The 22,178-nt window shown below is 35.7% G+C and overlaps 1 protein-coding gene across 2 annotated transcripts; it reads right to left on the bottom strand.

The window, feature by feature from the left end:
• Positions 1-1,453: 1,453 nt before the first annotated feature.
• sclt1 (sodium channel and clathrin linker 1) lies at positions 1,454-21,674 on the bottom strand. 2 transcript variants are annotated; one of them, XM_051120432.1, is made up of 23 exons: positions 21,615-21,674; positions 21,163-21,224; positions 21,010-21,051; positions 20,684-20,751; positions 19,509-19,558; positions 18,077-18,149; positions 17,763-17,818; positions 15,355-15,484; positions 13,834-13,956; positions 13,397-13,462; positions 10,647-10,717; positions 10,242-10,332; positions 10,073-10,164; positions 9,248-9,425; positions 9,050-9,148; positions 8,456-8,527; positions 8,290-8,364; positions 5,759-5,904; positions 5,477-5,669; positions 4,601-4,797; positions 4,054-4,132; positions 3,848-3,943; positions 1,454-2,065 (listed from the first exon to the last, which is right to left on the bottom strand). In XM_051120432.1, the coding sequence occupies exons 3-23, from the start codon at positions 21,041-21,043 to the stop codon at positions 2,003-2,005; spliced, it is 2,052 nt and encodes a 683-aa protein (XP_050976389.1). In that variant the 5' UTR covers positions 21,044-21,051; positions 21,163-21,224; positions 21,615-21,674; the 3' UTR covers positions 1,454-2,002. The 2 variants fall into 2 exon arrangements, with proteins under 2 accessions (XP_050976389.1, XP_050976385.1); XM_051120428.1 differs by having other exon boundaries at positions 1,456-2,065; positions 21,171-21,224.
• Positions 21,675-22,178: the final 504 nt, after the last annotated feature.

The raw sequence follows: 22,178 nt of genomic DNA, 5'->3' as shown, positions 1-22,178 counted from the left end.
TTCAAAATGCAGTTTCAAATGGCTCTAAAGCCAAGGAAGAAGGGTCTTATCTAGCAAAACGATTGGTTATTTTAATTTTTTTTTTAATTACAATTTATGTACTTCTTAACCTCAAACGCTTGTCTCGTCTAGCTCTGTGTGAACGTTTTTTTTTTTTTTTAAAAACTCCTATCTCAATTTATCCTCCAACTTCAAAATCATCCTAAATCGCTGCAGAAGTACCGACCCAGAGTTTACAAAGTGGACATGCAAAGATGATCAAACACCCTTTACAAAAAAAAAAGGTAAAAACAGCAATGTAGGATGATTTTAGTGTTGGAGGAGAAAATGAGACATGAGTTTAGATGTACCCTAACTGTCATGACAGGAAAAAAAAAAATGTTTACACAGAGCTAGACATGACCAGTGTTTGGGGTTAAAAAGTATTTAAACTGTCTTTTTTTTTTTTCTTTTAGAAAATAACCGATTGTTTTGCTAGATAAGACCCTTGTTCCTCGTTTGGGATCGTTTAGAATTTAAACTGCATTTTGGAAGTTCAAATTTGGGGACACCATAAAAGTCCATCACATGCAAAGAAATCCTGAAATGTTTTCCTTTAAAAATATATTTTTTTTAATGACTGAAGAAAGACAGAGATGAACATCTTGGATGACAAGAGGGTGAGTATATTATCTGTAAATTTTTGTTCTGGAAGTGGATTAATCATTTAAAAACATTTTTTTTTAAAGGTTGCTTAAAGGTCTAGTTCACCCAAAAATGAAAATTCTGTCATTAATTACTCACCTTCATGGCCATAAGGCCTTCGTTCATCTTTGGAACACAAATTAAAATATTTTTGATGAAATGCGAGAATTTTCTGATCCTCCATAAACAGCAAGGGTCCTTCCACATTCAAGGTCCAGAAAGGTACCAAGAACATTGACAGAATACGCCATGTGACATCAGTGGTTCAACTAATTTTATGAAGTTACGAGAATACTTTTTGTGCCCAAAAACTGACTTTATTCAACAATTCTCCTTAGATGCTCCAATAAGGCACTAGGGTGATGCGGAAGAGAAGAATTATGACTAAAGTAGTTATTTTTGTTTTCTTTGTGCAAAAAAAGTATGCTTGTAGCTTTATAACATTACGGTTGAACCACTGATGTCACGTGGACAATTTTAATGATGTTCTTACTACCTTTCTGGGCCTTAAATGTGGTAGTTGTGTTGCTGTCTATGCAGGGTCAGAACGCTCTCAGATTTAATAAAAAATATCTCAATTTGTGTTCTGAAGATGATGGGTTTGGAATATATTTTTTTGCATATTTTGTCAAGTTATTTTAAGGCCTTCTTGAAGGTTTGGTGAAGCCCTTTAGTGGGTTCCTGCCACTGGTTAAAAAAAATCCACTGGCTACTACTACCACTACAGATACAGGAAAATTTATGTAAAAAATTAAATAAATAAATACTTTTTTCCCCCCCTCATAATGGTCAGCTGCAAGTACTTTAGCTGTGAGTGTACTTGAAAAATAACTCTTACACAATGTCTGTGAACCACTCAGAATCAAACATTCAACATCCCTTTGGTATAAATTATTGCATTTACTGGCGAGTTTCTTACAATGGCACAAGCTAACCAAGAAAACAAAATATGTGTTCTAGGAAGACTATAAACCCATCTGCATGCAGTTTTTAAAACATTTTAAAAATGATAATTCTAGGAAAAAACAACAACTTTGGCTTGTTGGTAACTTTGTCACAGGTGTCTTTAAAACAAACATCACAGTAAATTTAAATCTGGTCATTTTTACATTCATTAAGACAAAAACATTTGATTACTTTAATCAAAGGTGAACTCAACCTCTTTTTATTATATTATTTGTTGGGAAATCCTGCCAGTAAAAGCTTCAGACACTAAACACAGTAAAGCCCAACAACAAACTGATCACGCTGATTCCTTTTAGTTGATGATGATGATGATGATGATGATGATGATGAGGCAAAACCAGCTGCTGTTTATCTACGATAAAGTCTCAAGATCCATCATGGATGCAGCTTTTCTCCGGTGTGATATCACACTAAGCTGAAACAGACAAAAAAAAAAAAAAGTAAGGAGGGATTCTGTGCAGCTGCACTTCTGCAAGTGAAAATTACATTCAATTTCTTTATTAGAGAAACTGATTTATTAACGACAACTTAAACCTTTAAAGACAGACCTATTGTGATCTATGAAGTTGTTAATAGGTTAGTTCATCCAAAAATGAAAATTCTGCTATTAATTACTCACCCTCACGTTGTTCCAAATCAGTAAGACCTTCAGTCATCTTTGGAACACAAATTAAGATATATTTGATGAAATCTGAGAGCTTTCTGACCCTAGACAGCAATGCAATTGACACATTCAAGGCGCAGAGAGCACATCGTTAGACGACGCGTACAGAAATTGTTGAATAAAGTCTTTATTTTTACTTATTTGCTCACAAAAAGTATTTTCTTAGCTTCATAAAATTACGGCTGAACCACTGATGTCACATGGACTATTTTAAACTATGTCCTTACTACCTTTCTGAGCCTTTAACATGATAGTTGCCTTGCTGTCTATGCAGGGTCAGAAAGCTCTCAGATTTCACCAAAAATCTTAATTTGTATTCTGAAGATGAACGAAGGTCTTACGGGTTTAGACTGACATGAGAGTGTGAAATTAATGACAGAATTATTTTGGGTGAACTATCCCTTTAAAATTAACAGTACATGCTGTCAGTCTGAATTATTTCAATTTTTTAAATAATCCTGTTCAACAGCAGAATTCCTGGTAAAAAAAACAAAAAACAACAACAACACCAACTGTGATTATCTCCACCAATCAGAGAATTGCAGATTCTGCACACTCAAAGAATACTTCAGCCTACAACCACTCTCATTGTGAATGAGCATCGTGAATTACTTGTATTAATATGAATTATTTGTATGCATGATAAGAACGCGGACGGAATTGCGGAATCCAGTCATAAAAACAGAATCTACTAAACGCGGAATGTCACGGAATCTGTCAAAGTTTGAATTAACTAATTAAAAGTAAGTCATCACACTTAAATCAAACCGCAATATGGACTAGTACCTGTAAATATTACGCCGCAAAAATACCATTTAAATATGAATCCTGCATGTTCGGTGCGTCTCTGTTTTAATGAATGGAGCAGATGAGCGGTGTTGTTTAATACGCCTATTTTAAGAATAAATTTGAATAAATTAAGTATGCATTCAAATAATTAGACATGTTAAAACACAGAAATTAATAACAATAAAACATGGTGAGAAAAAATAAAACATTTCATCAGGGCCCTAAACATGTCATTTTTGTTAAACCTTTATTAAATTGAGGTGAAATTGCATACGTTTCATGATTTTAATTAATTAGACATGCTCTTTGATTATTAAAATGTAATTTACCATTAAAAAGGAGCTGAGAAAAATTAAAACGGGAAAAAAACGGAATCCAGAAAAATTAAAACTGAAAAAACGGAATTTGGAAACAAAAAAAAAAAACAAAACAAAAAAAAAAGGATTTCACAGGGCCCTAGATAAACGTATTTTGCAATAATTTGTAGTTCCTTCCCTCTTTAAAGTTACGTACACATGTTTGTCTAATATTCAAATACTTTTTGAGTTTCAAACTAAAATCTGTGATGTTGTGATTGCCCTTATAGTTGTTTGGTTTGGTTCATGTCTCATAACTCTAAAAATGAACAATTTCAAAATCCCAATAGGAAAAATACTTCCAGAACCAAAGCATTTGAAAAAGTGATCAGCCACTGTTGCATACAATAGGCAGGAAGTATATAAATATTCAGTTTGGTGTTTATACCTGTTGTGATGCACTGGCTGCACGTTGTTCTGCCTGAGTAAGACGTCTCTGTAGACGCGTGCTCTTCTCCTGCTGCTCTGAAACCTGCCTCTCATACTATGGGTAAAAAAAATAAATAAAAATAAGATATGACTCACTGAAAACACTATAGAAATTCAAGCACAGCACACAACTTCCTGGTCTGAAACAAATCTGCATGTACACACCTCCAGTATCTTCTGATGATCAGCTTCCATCTGGATCTCCAGTTCCTGAACACGCTGTTTCTGTCTGTTCAGCTCTGACCTGTGACAGCAATCACATTGGTCATTTTAAAGGGCACCTATTTTACAAGACGTAATATAAGTCTCAGGTGTCCTCAGAATGTGTCTGTGAAGTTTCAACTCCAAAAACCTGCCAGATCATTAATTATATTATTTTGAAAATGCCTATTTTGAGTGGAAGCAGAAACACACTGTTTTCGTGCATGTCTCTTTAAACGCAAATGAGCTGCTGCTTCCCGTCCCCTATTCGTGAATAGAGCTGTGCCTTTACAGCTCATACCTCAGATACTCTGCTAAAAACATCTGTTTGGTTTTGATTATCATGTCTAACATGCTGAAATCTTTCACATCCATTTAACTGCAGGATGAGACTAATACTTAGTGGTCCAGATCACTAACCCTAAATGTAAGTAACAGTAACAGTCATTCTTGCCTCGGCAAACAACACTTCTGTGTGATCTGTATGTGTCAAGTGTGTTTTAGCATTCACCTGAGGCTGCTGAGTTTTTGCTGGAAGGCCTGTGTGAGGTTCTTGGCCTCGTCTTTGTAGCGGCTGATGGTTTTCTGTTGAGCGAGCAGAAGTCTGGTCAAACCAGCGCTGGAGTTTTTACTGCTCTCCTCCATCTCTCTCAGCCTGGACTCTAAACCCTGCTCCTTCACACACAGCTCCTGCTGCATCGAAGACACCTACACACACACAAACAAAAACCTGTTAAAGATGCCATATCCAACCCTTCTAGCCGTTCTATTTTTTCACTTTTATGATGTTTCTTGCACAAAAAGTTAAAATCAAGTCCGTTCCATCAAATATGGTTACCAAAACTCAACCGTACTTGCGTGACAAGCTTTATGTATGTGCTTTGAACAGTGTCTATATGTAAAGAAAAGCTGAAATTAAAGGGATAGTTCACCCAAAAATAAAAAAATTCTGTAATTTAATATTCACCCTCATGTCATTCCAAACCTGTACGACCTTCGTTCATCTTTAAACACAAATTAAGATATTTTTGTGAAATCTGAGAGCTTTCTGACCCTGCATAACTAGCAACACAACTACCACTTTCAAGGCCCAGAAAGGTAGCAAGGACATTGTTAAAATAGTCCATGTGACATCAGTGGTTCAACCATAATGTTACAAAGCTACAAGTATACTTTTGTTCACAAAGAAAAAAAAAAACAAGATGACTTTTTTAGTCAGTCTTCGACATGTGTTCACAAGAGTACCATGATGTATGCGTGTGGTGCTGCTGACACAGCAGCTGGCGTTGCGTTATGTGAGTAAATTATTTACATTTTTGGGTGAACTATCCCTTTAAGGCCGAACAACGGCTTTGAATGACTACATCAGAATGCTGTTATTTATAACCTGTTGTTTGGCACGTCTCTGAGCGAGCGCACACTCTTTGCGCAGTGCTTCCATGTCTCTGTGCAGTTGCTGGTTCTCTTGCTGCAGTGTGAGTCTCTCCTCACTGATGGCTGTACTCTCCTCTCTTGCACCTGTCAGCGCAGACTGCAGCCTCCGCACCTCTTCCTGACAGCGTGACAGCTCCTCTGAATACCTACGTAAGCACAGGGGAGGCATTAAAATATTATAGATGCACCCTTGTATTTTCTCCTTGTCTAGTTTATGAGCTGTGTGTGTTCTCACTCCATCTCCATCTTCTTCATATTGTTTTTAGTGGTGTTGAGTGTGAGCTGCATTTCGTCCTTCAGTCGTTCAGTATTTAAACATCTCTGATGGAGAGCCTCCATCTTCCTCATCTCAGGCTCTCCAACTCGACCCTCTTTATAGACCTGCAACACAAACACGATTTTATAATAAAGCTGCAAGCAGCAATTACCGGTGTTCAAGTGTTTAAAGGGGTCATCGGATGCCCATTTTCCACAAGTTGATATGATTCTTTAGGGTCTTAATGAAAAGTCTATAATATACTTTGGTTAAAAATTCTCAATGGTAGTGTAAAACAACCCCCTTTTTACACTGCCAACACACATTAATGTTCAAACAACATGACTCCTTTAAGGCATATAAGAATATAAGGAAAGAGACATATTATTCAGCAAGACTGTACCCACCTAAATTATCGATTAGAAAAGCATTTTTGGCAAATCCACATAATTTACCATGGAAATATGATGTTTTTTTTAATGTTTATGACCGTTATAGCACCAGCTGGTCCGATCCCCTTAAAACTGTTTGTTTAGAATCACCTGTCACATGCTCAGCAGGTTTTGTGAAGTTTTGAGTTTTCCTTTAGGCTTTATAGGATGTTGGGTAAATTTGGACAGGCCCCTTTTCTAAACAAACTGTGTTATAGCCTGTCGAAGGATAAATTTTAACATTTTTTGATTGGCCTAGAGCAGCGTTTCTCAACTCCAGTCCTCGCGCCCCCCCACTATGCTAATTTTGAATGTATCTCTTATCACGTACGGCAATTGTTCTATTCGACCATGAAGTGCCCTGCGAAGTGGACATCACCGGATATTCCGCCATGATTCCGGTTCGAAACGAGTGTATACGTTCCATTCAAAGGGCATTAAAGAGTGCGAGAGGTGAATTTAAATTGTATTTATTTACAGAGGTATATGATGTCACATTTCACACTTTTAGTAAGTTTCGTCTGTGTGTGAAGACGCTGCAGGCAAAGCAAATCCAGGTTTTCGAAGTGAAGCAAACTCAGGGAGCAGGGAGCAATGAACACTATGTAGGGATCATGTCAATTGGAACACAGTTCATGCACGTAGCTCATGATAACGAGCTGGTTATCTGAATCAGGTGTGTTAACTAGAAGAGACACGCAAAATAAGCATAGCGGGGGGGCGCGAGGACTGGAGTTGAGAAACGCTGGCCTAGAGAGTCCAGAGAATTGTACTTCAGTGTTTTTTTCCAGATTGAGGAACATTTTTTTAGAGCAGTTCACAAAAGTAGGTTTTTTTACATCTTCTCAATCATTTAACAAACTATTTGATTGACAGCAGTGGTTCTAGAGGCAAAGTTGTCCAGAATGAGGAGTTATATTGCATGATACCAATATCGTGCAGATGTACGCACAATCATTTACGCCCTAAAAAAAAAAAAAATGCGGTATCGCAGTGGACGATCTCTTCAGATGTGTGGGGAAGGCGAGCCGAACAGGCCCAGTGAGTTTCGTTCCAATTGGCCTCTTTTAACCATGTCTAACAGGTGCTCCAAATTTATCGGCCAATGGCGGCCATGTTTTCTGAGATGCGCATATGTCCTTGTAGACACTTGTGGCACTTCGGACCAAGACCATTTTAATTTTTTTTCCCTCTTATAGCACCATCAAGTGGCCAAGCGATTTTTTTCCCTGTGACCTCAGCTTGAGCTCTTACACAAGTGTGCCGAGTTTGGTGAAGATATCTCATTCCGTTCAGGAGTTATTTTACATTTTACTTAAAGTGGCTCCGCCCCTTACTAACGTTTTGACGCCTCTTTGCGACGGTGAGTCGAAATTTCAACTTTTCTTGATAATTATTGATATTCACTCTCCAGAGAGTGGTTTGGTTCCAATGGGGCGAAAAAACCTAGGACTAGTTCGCAAAGTTTTTTAAAAAATGCGAAATACCTGAAAATTTTGCTCATGACTAAATCTGTCCGATGTGAGCCAAGGATTCAATCGACATAAGACACTTGATCCTGTGACTGATGGTTAAGGAGTTATGAGCAATATCATACTTTTGATCACTGTAACGCCCCCGTCAGGCCGATTGGGGCAAGCCTTGGTCACATCGTTGGCGCTGTGAGTACTACCATCCCTCCAAGATTCAAGTCTCTACGACTTACAGTTTGGTCTGCACAATCAGTTTTATCCGTGACCATTCTAACAATTACAATAGGGTTTCAGCACTATGTGCTTGAACCCCTAAAAAAGTCTCTTATGCTCACCAAGGCTGCATTTTTTGATCACAAATTCAATAAACAGTAATACTATGAAAGATGGCTACCATCAACTGTTTGGTTACCAACATTCTTTAAAATAACTTCTGTGTTCAACAGAAAAAACAAATTTGTACAGGTTTGGAACAGCATGAGGGTAAGTAAATGATGACTGAATTAAATTTTTTGGGTGAACTATACCTTTAAATGTGATAACATGAGCAACATACTGCCTTATTGCATTTAATTATGTCTGAGTAAACATGTGCATTTATTTTCACCTTCTCCAGCTCCTCTTCCACAGCTTTTCTCTCCCGATGGGCTCTTTCAATCTGTGTTTCTTTATCAGCACATTCCTACACACACATAATCATAGAAGATACGTTGATATGCAATAGTGACAGTTGTAGTTATGCACATCTGTACACATGCTGATGAATGTGTCACCAGTTGCAGGGCAGAAAGCTCCTCAGCCATGCGATGAATCTGCACGTTACACTGCTTACGGACACTCTCAACCTATAAAAGGAGGAAAAGAAAACATTTGGAATTATGAGCCACACTCACAGATGCAAATAACAAAATACAGTATGTGCAGTGTGATCACAGGTTAACAATGTCAAAACACTAAAAATAGAAACGACAATGACGCCGATTTGACTATGCCATAACCATGCTGTGCCAGTGCTAACAGTGGGGCTATTTTTGGCTGTAGAGCTCTACAGGGTTCACTGAAGTACATTTGCTTTTAATTTTTAATGCGGTGTCATTACATGGGAAGAGAAATTTTGATTTGGTTACAGAAAAGCAAGCTGAAATTCAAAGACATGCCAAAGAGAGACAGTCATTACTTTCAAGCATAGATAAAACAGTAACATATTGTAAGGGTAAGAACAATGCGAGTCTGCAAAGGTTGTTTGAAATTCTGCGTTATTTTTGTAATTTCACTAGGTGACACCAGCAGTGCTGAATCTACAGAATTTAATTTCAACTTATTCTTTTGTCTCCCTTTGAAAGTTCAAGGTCATTGGCAGTGATCACCTCTTTCCTGGTGCGCATGGCAGCATCCTGAATCAGCTGCTTCATGGCATCTTTCATCTTCTCCAGCTCTTCTGCTCTCTGTTTCTCCCTCAGCTGAGCCTAAAGTAACACAGCAAAATTATTTTAGAATATGTGAAGTCAGGTATGTTGGAGAGCGCCTGCATTGGGCTTGTGTGGTGTGCTTTTTTGGAGCGTGACCTGTTCTCTCTGAAGCGAGGCCTCCTCAGCCAGCTGGATGGAGTTGCGGAGGCGACTGAGGGCTTCGAATTTCTCCTCTTCCAGAGAGGCGCAGCGACCCTGCAGTTCTCCCACTTGCCGCTCCCACTCAGTCTGCTTCCTGCGCACTGACTCGGAGTCCTGCGTTGCAGTTTTAAGTCTGAAAAATAAAATGCATGAAATCCATATTCATCCACATCCATATTTTCAATAAGATTTAAAAACCGAAACAATCTATACAAACTTTGCAAAAGAAACAGTCAAATTATTACATATTTGTATATTCATTACTAAAAATTGCAGTAATATGTGCAAAGAAATACAATCGTTTTTCTACACTCCCTTCAGATTTTTTTTTAATTTAAATGTAAACAAATTTTCTTTTTTTTAAAACATTTCTGTTCACCAAGGCTGCATTTATTTGATCAGAAATATATTAAAACTATAATATTATACTGTAACAGTACATAAATACAGTAGTATAATATTATAAAATATTCCAATTCAAATGAGCTGTTTTCTATTTTAACATTTTAAAATTAAATTTAAAATTTTAATCATATTTTAATTTATATATTTCAAAAGAATATTTTGAAAGTTTTTAAAAATTGAATAACTGAAAATTATTATTATCCTCCAGAAATCGTTATAATATGCTGATTTGGATCTCAAATCATTTATTATTATTATTACCAATATTGAAAATCGTTATACCATCTTATTTGATTTATGTTATGCATCCTACCTGAACTCAAGTATTAATTTTTTCGTTTAAAGAATTGTATTGACTTCGAAATTAAATTCCACCTGGCCTCCAGCTGCTTTAGTGCTGCTTGTAGTTGCTGTAGTCTCCGATCAGATGCTTCTTCTCTTCCCTGAGCTTCTGCTGTGTCCTCTTCCTGCACCATTACACAGACATGACATTAGGGACAATAATAGCAACATTAACAGTGTATGCAAGATGTCTGTCTCTCACCCTCCTCTGCATCTGATCCTGGACATTCTGCAGGAGTCTGGTCATCTCCTCCACTTTAGTTGCAGAAGATCTCTGCTCAAGCTTGGCTTGCCTAAAACATCATGCACAAATAAACACACTTATAAAGCTGACCTTTATACTTATTTTTATTGATAGAACATTAGAAAGGAGACAGGAAATAATGGGAAAATTGGTTAAAAAAAAAAGCACTAATCTTTTAAAATCAGAAAGGTTTTTCAAAAGCAGTGAGAAAACCCATTTTAGTCTTCTGAAGAAAATGTGACTGCACTAAAGTTGTGTTAAAATCTTGAGAAACACACTGTGCTGACTGTATTATAAACACATGAGCCAAACAGAACTCAAGTCAAGGTTAAGTCATGAAGAGTTGGCCATCTGGAACTCTACCTGAGTTGGCTGCGTAACTCCTCCAGCTCACTGCTCTGTTCCGCCACCGTCTTCAGGAACTGCTGATTGGTCTGAGTGTGACAGGACAGACATGAACGCCGGCCGGGCATAACGCCAAACACACACACACTTCAAAGTAATTCGCAACGATAAAGGATGAAGGACAGGACGGAGGGTTTTTGGTTGAGATAGGATAGGTGTGAAAAAGGTGGGTGTGTGAGAGCTACACTGCTCATTAAATATTCACAAATAGAGTAGTATTTCTCTCCACAACCAACACGCACACATAAGACTAAACACTGAACAACACTCACTCAAACAGGTGGCGTTCTGGCTAGTGTGAGAAAAAAGTGTGACTAAGACAGCACATGGATTAGACCTTTAAAACCATTGCATAACAACTGACCATACACGGCACTCAGGGTATCTGCAGGTTTCTACGAGTTAGATTTAAGACTTTTTAAGACCTTTTTAATACCGTACAGAATGAAATTTAAGACCAATTTTGTAGTAACAAATTTGCAAACACCACACAACACAACCAATTACCTTAAACTCTTTATTGATTTACAGAAAGCGTGAAACAAAATTGCAAAACATAGTCTTTGCACCGACTAATCATTAGGAAGAATATTGACAGCCATAGGCTTATGAAGATTTCAAACAAACACTGCACAGCAGTAAGTACACTGCATGCCATTAACCTGAACATTTGTTTTTTACTGTATCTCAGTTCTTTGCCCTTTGCCTCCAACTCGGTCTCCTACTTTGAAATGGTGAAGCAAATCCTGAGCTGTTCCATGTCCCATAGGGATGCTCATTTTAACCGGTTAACCGTAAACCGACAAAAAAAAATTTGACCGATTAATACAATCAGTTAAACGGTTTAAAAGGTCTTTTTTCAGTTATCAAAATATTTTAAAACATTTTCTGGATGGTTAAAATAAAATGAAATTGCATTTTTAAGAGAAAAAAGATAAATCGCGTAGGCCTATAACGTTAAGTCGCATTTTATTATTACATTCAGAAAGACCTGTTGTTGACGCGAAATATTTACAATACACTATAAACATAGGCTAGACTATTTTAGTTCCCCTCACTCCACAAAAAAATCCTTTCAATTTAACAATATTTAGAAAAGAACAAGAATGAAAAAATATAAGAAGCTAGCGGACAAGCCAAAACGAAACCATTTAGGCTAAAGCGAAACTGAAACTAACATTGGGTCTCTCATACGACACAACTCCAAATGTCTCCTTATTCAAGATGCATTTGAATGCTAAAATATTATTTATTATGTAAACCTGATTTTGTACTTCTCGCATTACAATATCCACATAAAAAAATGAATGGCATAATATCACGGCAGTACGTTAATAACGATTAAGCAGTGTGATTTTTTCCCCCCATATGTTTGGCTGATTGTGTGTGCGCGTGCGGCGCCGGCGCAATGACTTGATTTTTTCCTTCTAACAGGGGAAACGACTCTTTACAGATAATCGAAACTGTAAACGTTTGCTGTTTGTAAAATAAAGAAAAACAGGATATGCCGCTTTCAGCCGTCTTCCTTTCGCGCAGCACAAAAATGAACCAAAAGCATACCAGGTTGTTGCACTTTTTTGTTCGTTTGTTTTATTAAGTAAAAATATTAATCTTATATGCCTATTCATTCATTATATATATATATATATATATATATATATATATATATATATATATATATATATATATATATATATATATAGCATGGCTTTATGAGGGGTTTTTTCCATTCGCAGAAGCGCTGCAGGTGATGCGACATGTGAATACTCATGTTCTGTTGTTTGCTGCTTTTTGCGCATGTCAAATTAATCCCGAAAAATAAATGTTGGTATTTTAACGAGTCACAGACACTTATCCTTTCTGAAATAATTTAATTCTAATTTTAAAAAATCTTGTCAGTCAACGGTTAATAATCGGTTAACAAGCGTCGGCTGTCGGTTAGGAAAAATAACCGAAATGAACATCCCTAATTGTGACCCTAGGTATCTTGACTGGACGCGATCCTGCCCCCAAAATCGAACATGCATACATTTCCCCATGGCTAAACAAGCCTAAAGCTCAAACTTTACCATGGTTCACGCAGCATTACAGCGTAAAGCCTGTGTCAAGCGAACTCCCCGCGAACGCGTATTTTAATTGGTTCCGCCCATTTTGTGATATGTGACGAACAGACGAAAAGATTTCAAATTGAATAAATAAAATCTTCTTTACAGGGTCGGTTAGATTTCATTTTTAAGACCTTTGAAACGCGAATTTAAGACATTTTAATGCTAATTAAGGCCTTATTTTTAAATTATGGAATTTAAGACTTTTTAAGACTTTTTAAGGATCCGCGGATACCCTGGGCACTGGTATCACTAACACTGATAACTATCACTAACTTGATTTTATTCACTTAGATCTGTTTGGATCATGAAAAGTGGCCGATGACATATATAAGGGATAAACACATAAATAGACATTAAATAATGTATTGATTTAATTATGTGTGCTGCATAGGGAGATAGAGAAAACTTTCAATAAATAAATAAATAAAAAATTCTATTATTTCAAAGTTGCAGAAAGCAACATTTTGTAAAAAGTCACTGACGATTATTCAGTTTGAATAAATCAGATGAAACTGATGAAACACATACAATAAAACAGGAAATTACAGTAGATTTAGATTTGAACCATTATTGTTTACATATTGAAACAGGAAGTCTTACTGATTCCAGCTTCTGATTGGTCAGTTGGAGCTTCTGGGCGTGTTGCTGAACCTGCACCAGCTGATTCTAAAACAGCACAGTGATTGTCAGTGAGAGCACAGACAAAGCATTTCAATAATTAATTAATGTGTATTATAATAAGCTTCAAGCCACAATTAAGCCAATATTTTACAGCCAACAGCTAATATTGAATTCATATATTCAAATAATTCAGCCCCGCATGCCGTCTGGTTTATGTATAATTGTTGGAAAGTGCTGCGGGTCTGTTTGCTCTGTTAACTGTGCCTGTATGTTGTTGTACTCCCCTCTAGTGTTCAATTATCATATTACATATTCTAGAAATAAGAGCTGTTTAATAACTGTTTTTAGAAACTAAATATGCCTACGGACAGCAAATATGTGCTAAATGTGTCAAGTTTAAAAAGAAGATGTCTAACCTGCACGTGCTGCCGTTCAGCTGCGTGTATTTGTCCGTCACTCATGGAGCTCTGGTACTGGGTCTGAATTCGATCCAACTCCTGTGAAGCTGTCTGCCACATCTGAAGGGCCCGTTCTTTCTCCTGGAGACACAACATGGAACAAACCAAAGGTGAACATGCTATGATTGTGGCCTAAACTCTAAATACCACTGCTATCTGAGATACAAAGTTAATGTAGAGCACAAAAGCAATTGAACTTGATTGATATATTTATACTGTAGCTTAGCTTGTAGAGCATATAATTATGAAGCTAGCAATGCCAAGGTCATGAGATTTATTGCCAGGAAACACACATATTTCTCTTGCACTTTAAGTTGTTTTGAAAAAACTAAAGGTTGAACAGTGTAAGTTCTGGAGGAAAAAAATAAATCTAGTTTATTGAGCTTTGCTTAATTAAAGTAAAAGCAGTAACTATGGAGTAATATTTTGGTGTAAATACACTGGATGCAAGAGATTTTTTTTTTAGCAACTTCAGGAATTAAATGTTTTGGCTATGACTCAATATGCATTTAAATTTCATTTTGACGCAAATTGACTTGTGTTTTTATATAAACATTTTAAAATGTAAAATATCTGTGAATACTCCTGAGTATTAATGCATATGAATTGCTAAATTCAAACTGATTCATTAAAACAGACAGTTTGCAAAAGCTAATTTGCATGAATGAATCATATTCCCACATCTATTCACCCTTTTTGCTAATGAGTTTTAAACCAGACATGCTATTAAAATATTTTAGTCTTAATGCACTCATTCTTTTTGCAAAACAAGGAGTTGAAAATGAGCACAGTTTGATAATTTTGCTCATTTTAAAACATCCAATATATTCTAATACATAACAGATACACATTATTATACCATAATATAGCCATACAGTTACTATTTTCTGTTTCACTTTGTTTCCTACCACCTTTGTGATGAGAAAGAGGCAGAGAAATGTCTCAATGGTTGTTTCATTCACAGCTAATTATTTCATTCTCAGTTAATTAGGAAGTTAGAAATGTGAATATGAACTGGAAAGTCCACAAACTCAAAAATAAGTCACTTGAGACTTGACTTGCACTGACGCGTTCTCTAGAGAGGTTTAGATGTGATTTGCAGCATAACATTCTGGGGAACTGCTCCCTAAAGGAGGGCAAAGATGCGCGATGTCGGGCTGAAAGTGGAACGCTTAATGAGTGACGCACTAATATCTCATTACTCCGTAATGTCAAGTGTTGATATGTAATCCTCAGGAGCACCTGGAGCGTACTCCACGCTGATTAAAACCCATTCCCTCACCACAACGTGACCTGTGTCATCTCATCACGTATTAACTAAGAACGAAGATTTAAAGCGGGAATAACCCCAGATCACCTCTCCACCCTTTAAGAGAAGAAAGCTGGAATACAGGTCCAGGAAAGTGCCTGCGGGTTGTGGTGGCACAGACCGACTCATGGGGTTTTAGAGGTGGTTTTGGGACAGGTCTGGATATTCACCTCCACAGCATGTTTGACCTGCTCCTCTAGATTGCTAATGGCAATCGCATCCGCTGTCCCGTCTCCTCCTGTTCCAGTGGACACAGACTGCAACTGCTTTTCAATGGACATCCTCTGCTCTGCATGAAGCCTGCAAATAAAAATTAAGACACAGTAAATGCAAAAGGTCAACTTTTGTAAACCTTTGGGAATTATCTGCGGACACACTTTAATTTGTTCTCAAATATTAACAGACTTTTATGACTTTGAGGTCCTGGTAATAGACCAGCAGGAGTATATATAATCAAATTAAATCAAATTAAATCAATATTAGAAGAAAGCAGATTTTATTATATTCATTTTATTTTAATTTTTTTTTAATTATACGCCACCAGTCAAAAGTTTTTGAACAGTAAGTTTTTTAACGTTTTTTTTTGAAGAATTCTCTTCTGCTCACCAAGCCTGCATTTATTTTATCCAAAATACAGCAAAAGCAGTAATATTGTGAAATTTTTACTATTTAAAATAACAGCTTTCTATTTGATTATTTTTCAAAACGTAATTTATTCCTGTGATCAAAGCTAATTTTTCAGCATCAGTACTCCAGGCTTCGGTGTCACATGATCCTTCAGAAATCATTCCTATAAGCTGATTTGCTGTTCAAGAAACATTTTTATTATGAACATTTATTATGATTCTTAAACGATCCCAAAATCACCATTCATCTGAAACAAAAAGCTTTTACAACATTATACACTATACCATGCGAAAGCTTGAAATCACTATCTTTTTTTTTGTGTGTAAAGATATTGAAAAAAATAATACTTTTATTTAGCAAGGATGCTTCAAATTGATCAAAAGTGATGATAAAGACATTTATAATGTTACAAAGATTTCTATTTCAGATAAATGCTGTTCTTCTAAACTTTCTATTCATCAAAGAAACCTGAAAAAATTCTACTCCGCTGTTTTTAACATAATAATAATAACAATAAATATTTTTTCAGCAGCAAATCAGAATATTAGAATGATTTCTGAAGGATCATGTGATTGGAAGTGCCAAAAGTTCAGCTTTAAAATCACAGAAATAAATCACATTCTAAAATATATTCAAATAGAAAACAGCTCTTTAAAAATAGGCGGGGCTTTACAATTTTAACATTTTTTGCAACCAGACTTTTGATGATTTTAAATGCAGGCTTGATTTTGAAGTAAAAAGATTTCTTTAAAAACATTAAAAATATTAATGTTCAAAAACATTTGACTTGATAGTGTATTGTGACCCTAAAGAATCAAACCAGTCTTAAGTCAAAAGGGGCCATTAGCAATAGCCAAAAATACATTTATTTGATCAAAATTAATTTTTCTTTTATGGCAAAAATCATTACAGCAAAAGCAGTAATAATATAGTAATATTTAAAATAACTGTTTTCTATTTGAATATATTTTAAAATGTAATTTTTTCCTGTGATCAAAGCTGATGTGCTATTCAAGAAACCTTTTTTTTTTCTATTATTATTTTCAATATTTAAAACATCTGAGTAAATTTTTTCAGGATTCTTTGATGAATAGAACGAGCCAAACATTGGTCTGAAATAAAAAGCTTTTGTAACATTATACACTATACCATTCAAAAGCTTGGAGTCAGTATAATTTTTTTTTTTTGTAAAGAAATGATAAGAATTAATACTTTTATTTAGCAAATATGTTTTAAATTGATCAAAAGTGATAATAAAGACATTTATAATGTTACAAAAGATTTCTATTGCAGATAAATGCTGTTCTTCTGAACTTTCTATTCACCAAACAAACCTGAAAAAATTCTGCCCAGCTGTTTTCAACATCATAATAATTAGAACAAATGTTTTTTTGAGCAGCGAATCAGAATACGATTTCTGAAGGATCATGTGACTGGAGAAATGATGCTAAAAATTCAGCTTTGAAATCACAGGAATAAATTATATTTTCAGTTCTTTTAAATAGTAAAAATATTTCAAAATGTTACTGTTTTGCTATACTTTGGATTAAATAAATGCAGGCTTGGTGAGCAGAAGACACTTCTTTAAAAACATAAAAAATCTTACTGTTCAAAAACTTTTGATTGGTAGTGTATAATTTTTTTTATTATTATTTTATAAACTACATATTTAGAAATTATATTATATATTAGTTTGCACTGTTGTTTAATTGCTTGTCATTTTGTGTTCTTTTATTATACAGTACAGAAAATTAGATCATGGTGGGGGTACAAAAGTTTCTTCTAGTTTAGGGAATGAAACCTTCTACCACAAATACAGTGAATTTACGTTGGGCTATGATTATCAAAACTACCTCGTCTTGCAGTGCAGAAGCGGTTAGCACTAAGTGACTGATAATAAATCAGTGACTGGATGGAGAAATCAGCAGGAGATCCATTCGAAAGCTCTTACCGCTCGTTTTCCCTAACCACCTGCTCCAGGCTTGCTTTGACGTCTGTCATCTGCCTCTGAGTGTTTGACAGGGAGAAACAAGCGTGTGAGTGAGTGGTGGGAGGAGGATGGTTGAGAGAGATTGAGAGAAAATGTACTCTTGAATGGCAAACTTATTATAGGACAAATTCACTTGACTTGACATTTATAGATGGCAGCATGAAATCAGCCCAGGCAAGCCCTGACAGTCGTACAAACTCGCTGCAGTGTGAGCATTTATATGGTGTAAGCATTTGTGTCGGGTAGTATAATGTCACCCTTCATGCATTGTGTACCTGATAGAACTTGAGCTGCATCTCCATCTGTTGTATGTGTCTGTCATATTCTTCTATTAGAGGAGCCATTAGACTGAAAACACACAAGTTTTAGAAAAAAAAGGTATGTAAACAGATTCTTTTTCACCTGGACTCAAATTCTATTCTTTACAAACATCAATATGGATATTTCTTATTAAAATAAATGACCTGTCGAATGCTTCAGTTAGTCCTACTCCAGTAATGTTTGCTTAGTCCTTAGTTCTCGCTCACCCAAATTTTAATTAATTGATTAAGAATGCAAATGATGGTCTAATTGCTTAGGCTAATTGGTTTCATTTAAACAAATTATCTTTGAATATTTAAAAAAAAAGTTTTATTATTTTTAGTGGTTAAAAAAAATTATACCCTAAGGATTTATCAAAAATTACTATTGAGTCTATTGAGGTGCCTCAAGTGTCAACTACTAAAATCTTCAGAGTTTTTGGTGATGAGACTTTGAGTTGGAGGGAACAAGCTGATTATGTGAGCAGAAGAATACATCAATCTACTATAATACTGAGGGTTAGGCATCTTGTTACTACAGAGTGTCTTCTTACGCTTTACTGTAGTTGATTTTGAACTTCCAAAATGCAGTTTAAATGCGGCTTCAAATGATCCCAAATGCGGTTGCAAAACAATCCCAGCTGAGAAAGAAGGGTCTCATTTAGCGAAACGATCAGTTATTTTAATAAAAATAATACAATTTATATACGTTTTAATGTCTGACTGTTTTTGTTGCGGTTCATGACAGTTAGGGTATGTCGAAAAACTCATGTTCTCCCTCAATGTCAAAATCATCCTACATATTTTGTTAAGGGTGTCTGATCTTCTTTGCATGTTCACTTTGCAAAGACTGGGTCAGTACTTTTGCAGTGATGTAGGATGATTTTGAAATGATTTTTGAAGTTGAGGGAGAAAATACGATTGGAGTTTTTTGACATACCCTAACTGTCTTGAGCCAGAATACACAGAGTTCAGGGAGAGAAAGTCAAGACAAGCGTTTGAGATTAAAAAGTATTTAAAATGTATTTTTTAAAAATGAAAATAACCAATCGTTTTGCTAGATAAGACCCTTCTTCCTCGGCTGTGATTGTTTACAATTTTGTTTTACAGTGTAGGGTCCCGTAATAGTGGATTACTTAACAGTGTAATAATATAATAATATGTATCAAATCATAAAACTGTAATTACAGGTCAAAGGTGAGAAAATAACAATGAGAGCAAACTTATGCCTCAGCAAACTTCACTTTAAGTTCAAAACAAATTTCAGCCACTCATCATTTACAGCGGCATGGTGATCCTGAAGAGGCCTTATTTTTTTTAAATTAAGAACTGGATGCATGGTTAAAACAGTAGAGCGCTTGGGCTAGAGTCTGTAGTAGTAGGTCTGTAATTGGCCGTAGAGACTCACCCTCTGTCTGAGAGCCAGGGAGCTGCAGATTCCACGACCACATCACCTGTCTAAAAAAATAAAGTGAAGGATTATTTTATTTTATTTTTTGGTTAAACAGCATCCCAAGTGCTTTGTGCTTTTGTTAATATTTCTGCAGGTTTTGTAACATTCAATTAAGAATTTTAAGACCACATACATTATACATTAATATATTCTTATTTCATCACTTTTTTGTCTCGTTTACCAGTGCAATTGTCTAAATAATTCTTAAAGATTTAGTTCACACAAAAAATTTAATTCTATCATTAATTACTCACCCTCATGTCGTTCCAAACCTGTAAGAACGTTGTTCATCTTCTGAACACAAATGAAGATATTTGAGAATGAAGAAATCCGAGAAGCTTTTTGTCCCTGCATAGACAGCAATGCAACTACCACATTCAGGGCCCAGAAAGGTAGTAAGGACATTGTTAAAATAGTCCATGCGACATCACTGATTCATCTGTAATGATGCATCGTGGTACTCTCATGAATGCACATTGGAGACTGACACAGAAGAGAATAAATGTTTGTATAAAGTCATTAATTATTTTTTTTGCACACAAAAAGTATTCTAATAGCTTCATATTAAACCACTGATCCCAGATGAACTATTTTAACAATTTCCTTTCTACCTTTTTTGGGTCTTGAACATGCTAGTTGCGTTCCTGTCTATGGGATCAAAAATCTCTCAGATTTCATCTAAAATATCTTAATTTGTGTTTTGAAGATGAACGAAGGTCTTACGGGTTTGGAAACACATGATGGTGAGTAATAATGCCAGAATTTTCATATTTGGGTGGTGAACTATTTCTTTAAATCATTTACTTAAGTCTTGGTTACAGGGAAATGGTTTACAGAACAAGATCTTATACCCCATTGACAGATATTTGTTCTTGTTTTAAGCACTTAATTTTGTTCAGTTTACTCAGAAAACAAAACTTATGTGTTCAATTAACATCTCAAGTAAATGTATCTTGATTTAAGGACGTTTAGATGTTTGTTTTGGAAAACAAAAGGACAATTATATCAGAAATTGTATTTATTGAGCATTCTTTATGCACCACAGGAGCATTATGTCATTATCTAGAAGTGGTCTTCTACAGATTTCAATAAATAAACCAATTAAACTGCTATCTAATCATTGGCCTGACCTGTGATACTGAGGAAGGAGGAGGAAATTCATCCTGATATCGACCCAAGACGGAGTTCAGACGGTTCACTGATAAAACACAAAACAAAGTTCAAGTGCTGATGATTGTAAAACTGAGCATGTATCTGTACACCATGATCTTTCATTTATTTATTTATAGGGTCAGTGCTCATTAATCAACAGTAAAATACTGTAAATAAGCCAGAGTTAGCCCCAATGGCTAATTTTCACTTGTTGCCCCTTGCCAGATTTTAACAAGGCAACCTAAAATCTGAAACACAGTAAGTTATCACGCATAAACACATTAACAATCTCGAGAAAATTCACCTTGATCTCGAAGAAACTCGACTTCTGTTGTCATTTTTGCATCTGCAACAGCAATAAACTGTTAGTTCAAACGTATTTGCAAAGCATATGCTTTATTATCAACATAACTATAAAAACATTTACGATAGGTGGTATGTAAAGGGGAACAATTACTGCCTTACTGAAGCAGCCAGTTTATACACAGCCAGCACGAATGATCCCTGGAGACTGTCTTTCTGTAGGAATATTAGTTTACCATTGAGTTAACTGACTCTGTAGAACCATATCATTTATCATTTTGGCCTAATCAAGTAAACGCGCATTATTAAATTCGATTATTACGAAATAAATACACATTCTTCAATAAATTAAATAAAATAGAAGAGAATCTGGTGTGTAATCTCAGCAACAGCATTAAACATCATTGGTATCCAGGTGGAGATTTACATTGGCTAACTAGCAGGCTAACGGCTACACATCTCTCCACATTCATTATATAAACGCGCTGTACGCTCTAGCATAAAAAACTGTGATTTATAAATGTTTATTTTTTTTCGTAGTAAAATATGAGATATGCCACAACAGCAGAAATACGTTAATAAATGTAATGTTATAAAGATGGGTACCTCAAAATCCTTCCGCCTTGTAGTTTAAAGAGTCTCCCAGCCAATCAGATTCATCTTCACGGACGCTCGGATTTAACCTCAGAGCCAATCAGATTCATCCTCAGGGACGCGGCGCAACGCATTAAAATGTGCCCGGGAAACTTTAACCCGCTTGCGTTCCGTACGGTTTATGGAGGTCCTTTTTTTTCATGATGAGGACGCTCAGTGTGATCGAATAGGGAAAGACTTGACTTCACTATTTTGTTTTATTTATTTATTTATTTATTATTATTATTTGTATACTATGTACTTGACTGCTAAATCTTTTGTGGGATACTTAGTTGACATATGCCTGAAATCAGGAAGTTTACAAAAGAAAGTTCCTCACATTTACAAAGGCCGTAGAAATTGAGTAAGAGGAGCCAGATAACTAATACAGAAACACTAGTAGGTTACTATGGATGATCTGTTGTTGTCATTTCTACAGGTTCTGAAAAGTTAACAGTACAGACCATTCTAGCAACATCCATGATGCATATATGAACATGATGTTCTTTTTAAAGACACTATAGTTCCATCATAAGT

This window comes from Labeo rohita, chromosome 1 (assembly GCF_022985175.1).
Source record: "Labeo rohita strain BAU-BD-2019 chromosome 1, IGBB_LRoh.1.0, whole genome shotgun sequence".
Lineage (NCBI taxonomy): Eukaryota > Metazoa > Chordata > Actinopteri > Cypriniformes > Cyprinidae > Labeo > Labeo rohita.
Note: the sequence above shows the minus strand (reverse complement) of the source record. Positions and strands in the feature narration are given on the sequence as shown.

Bases quoted from the DNA above. Each gene is read 5' to 3' on its own strand.
- sclt1 (XM_051120432.1), bottom strand. From the start codon at position 21,043: ATGACAACAGAAGTCGAGTTTCTTCGAGATCAAG. The intron at 9,426-10,072 runs GTGGAATTTAAT...TTTATTTTTCAG, and splicing joins CTAAAGCAGCTGGAGGCCAG to ACTTAAAACTGCAACGCAGG. The intron at 3,944-4,053 runs GTGTGTACATGC...TTTTACCCATAG, and splicing joins ATCATCAGAAGATACTGGAG to TATGAGAGGCAGGTTTCAGA.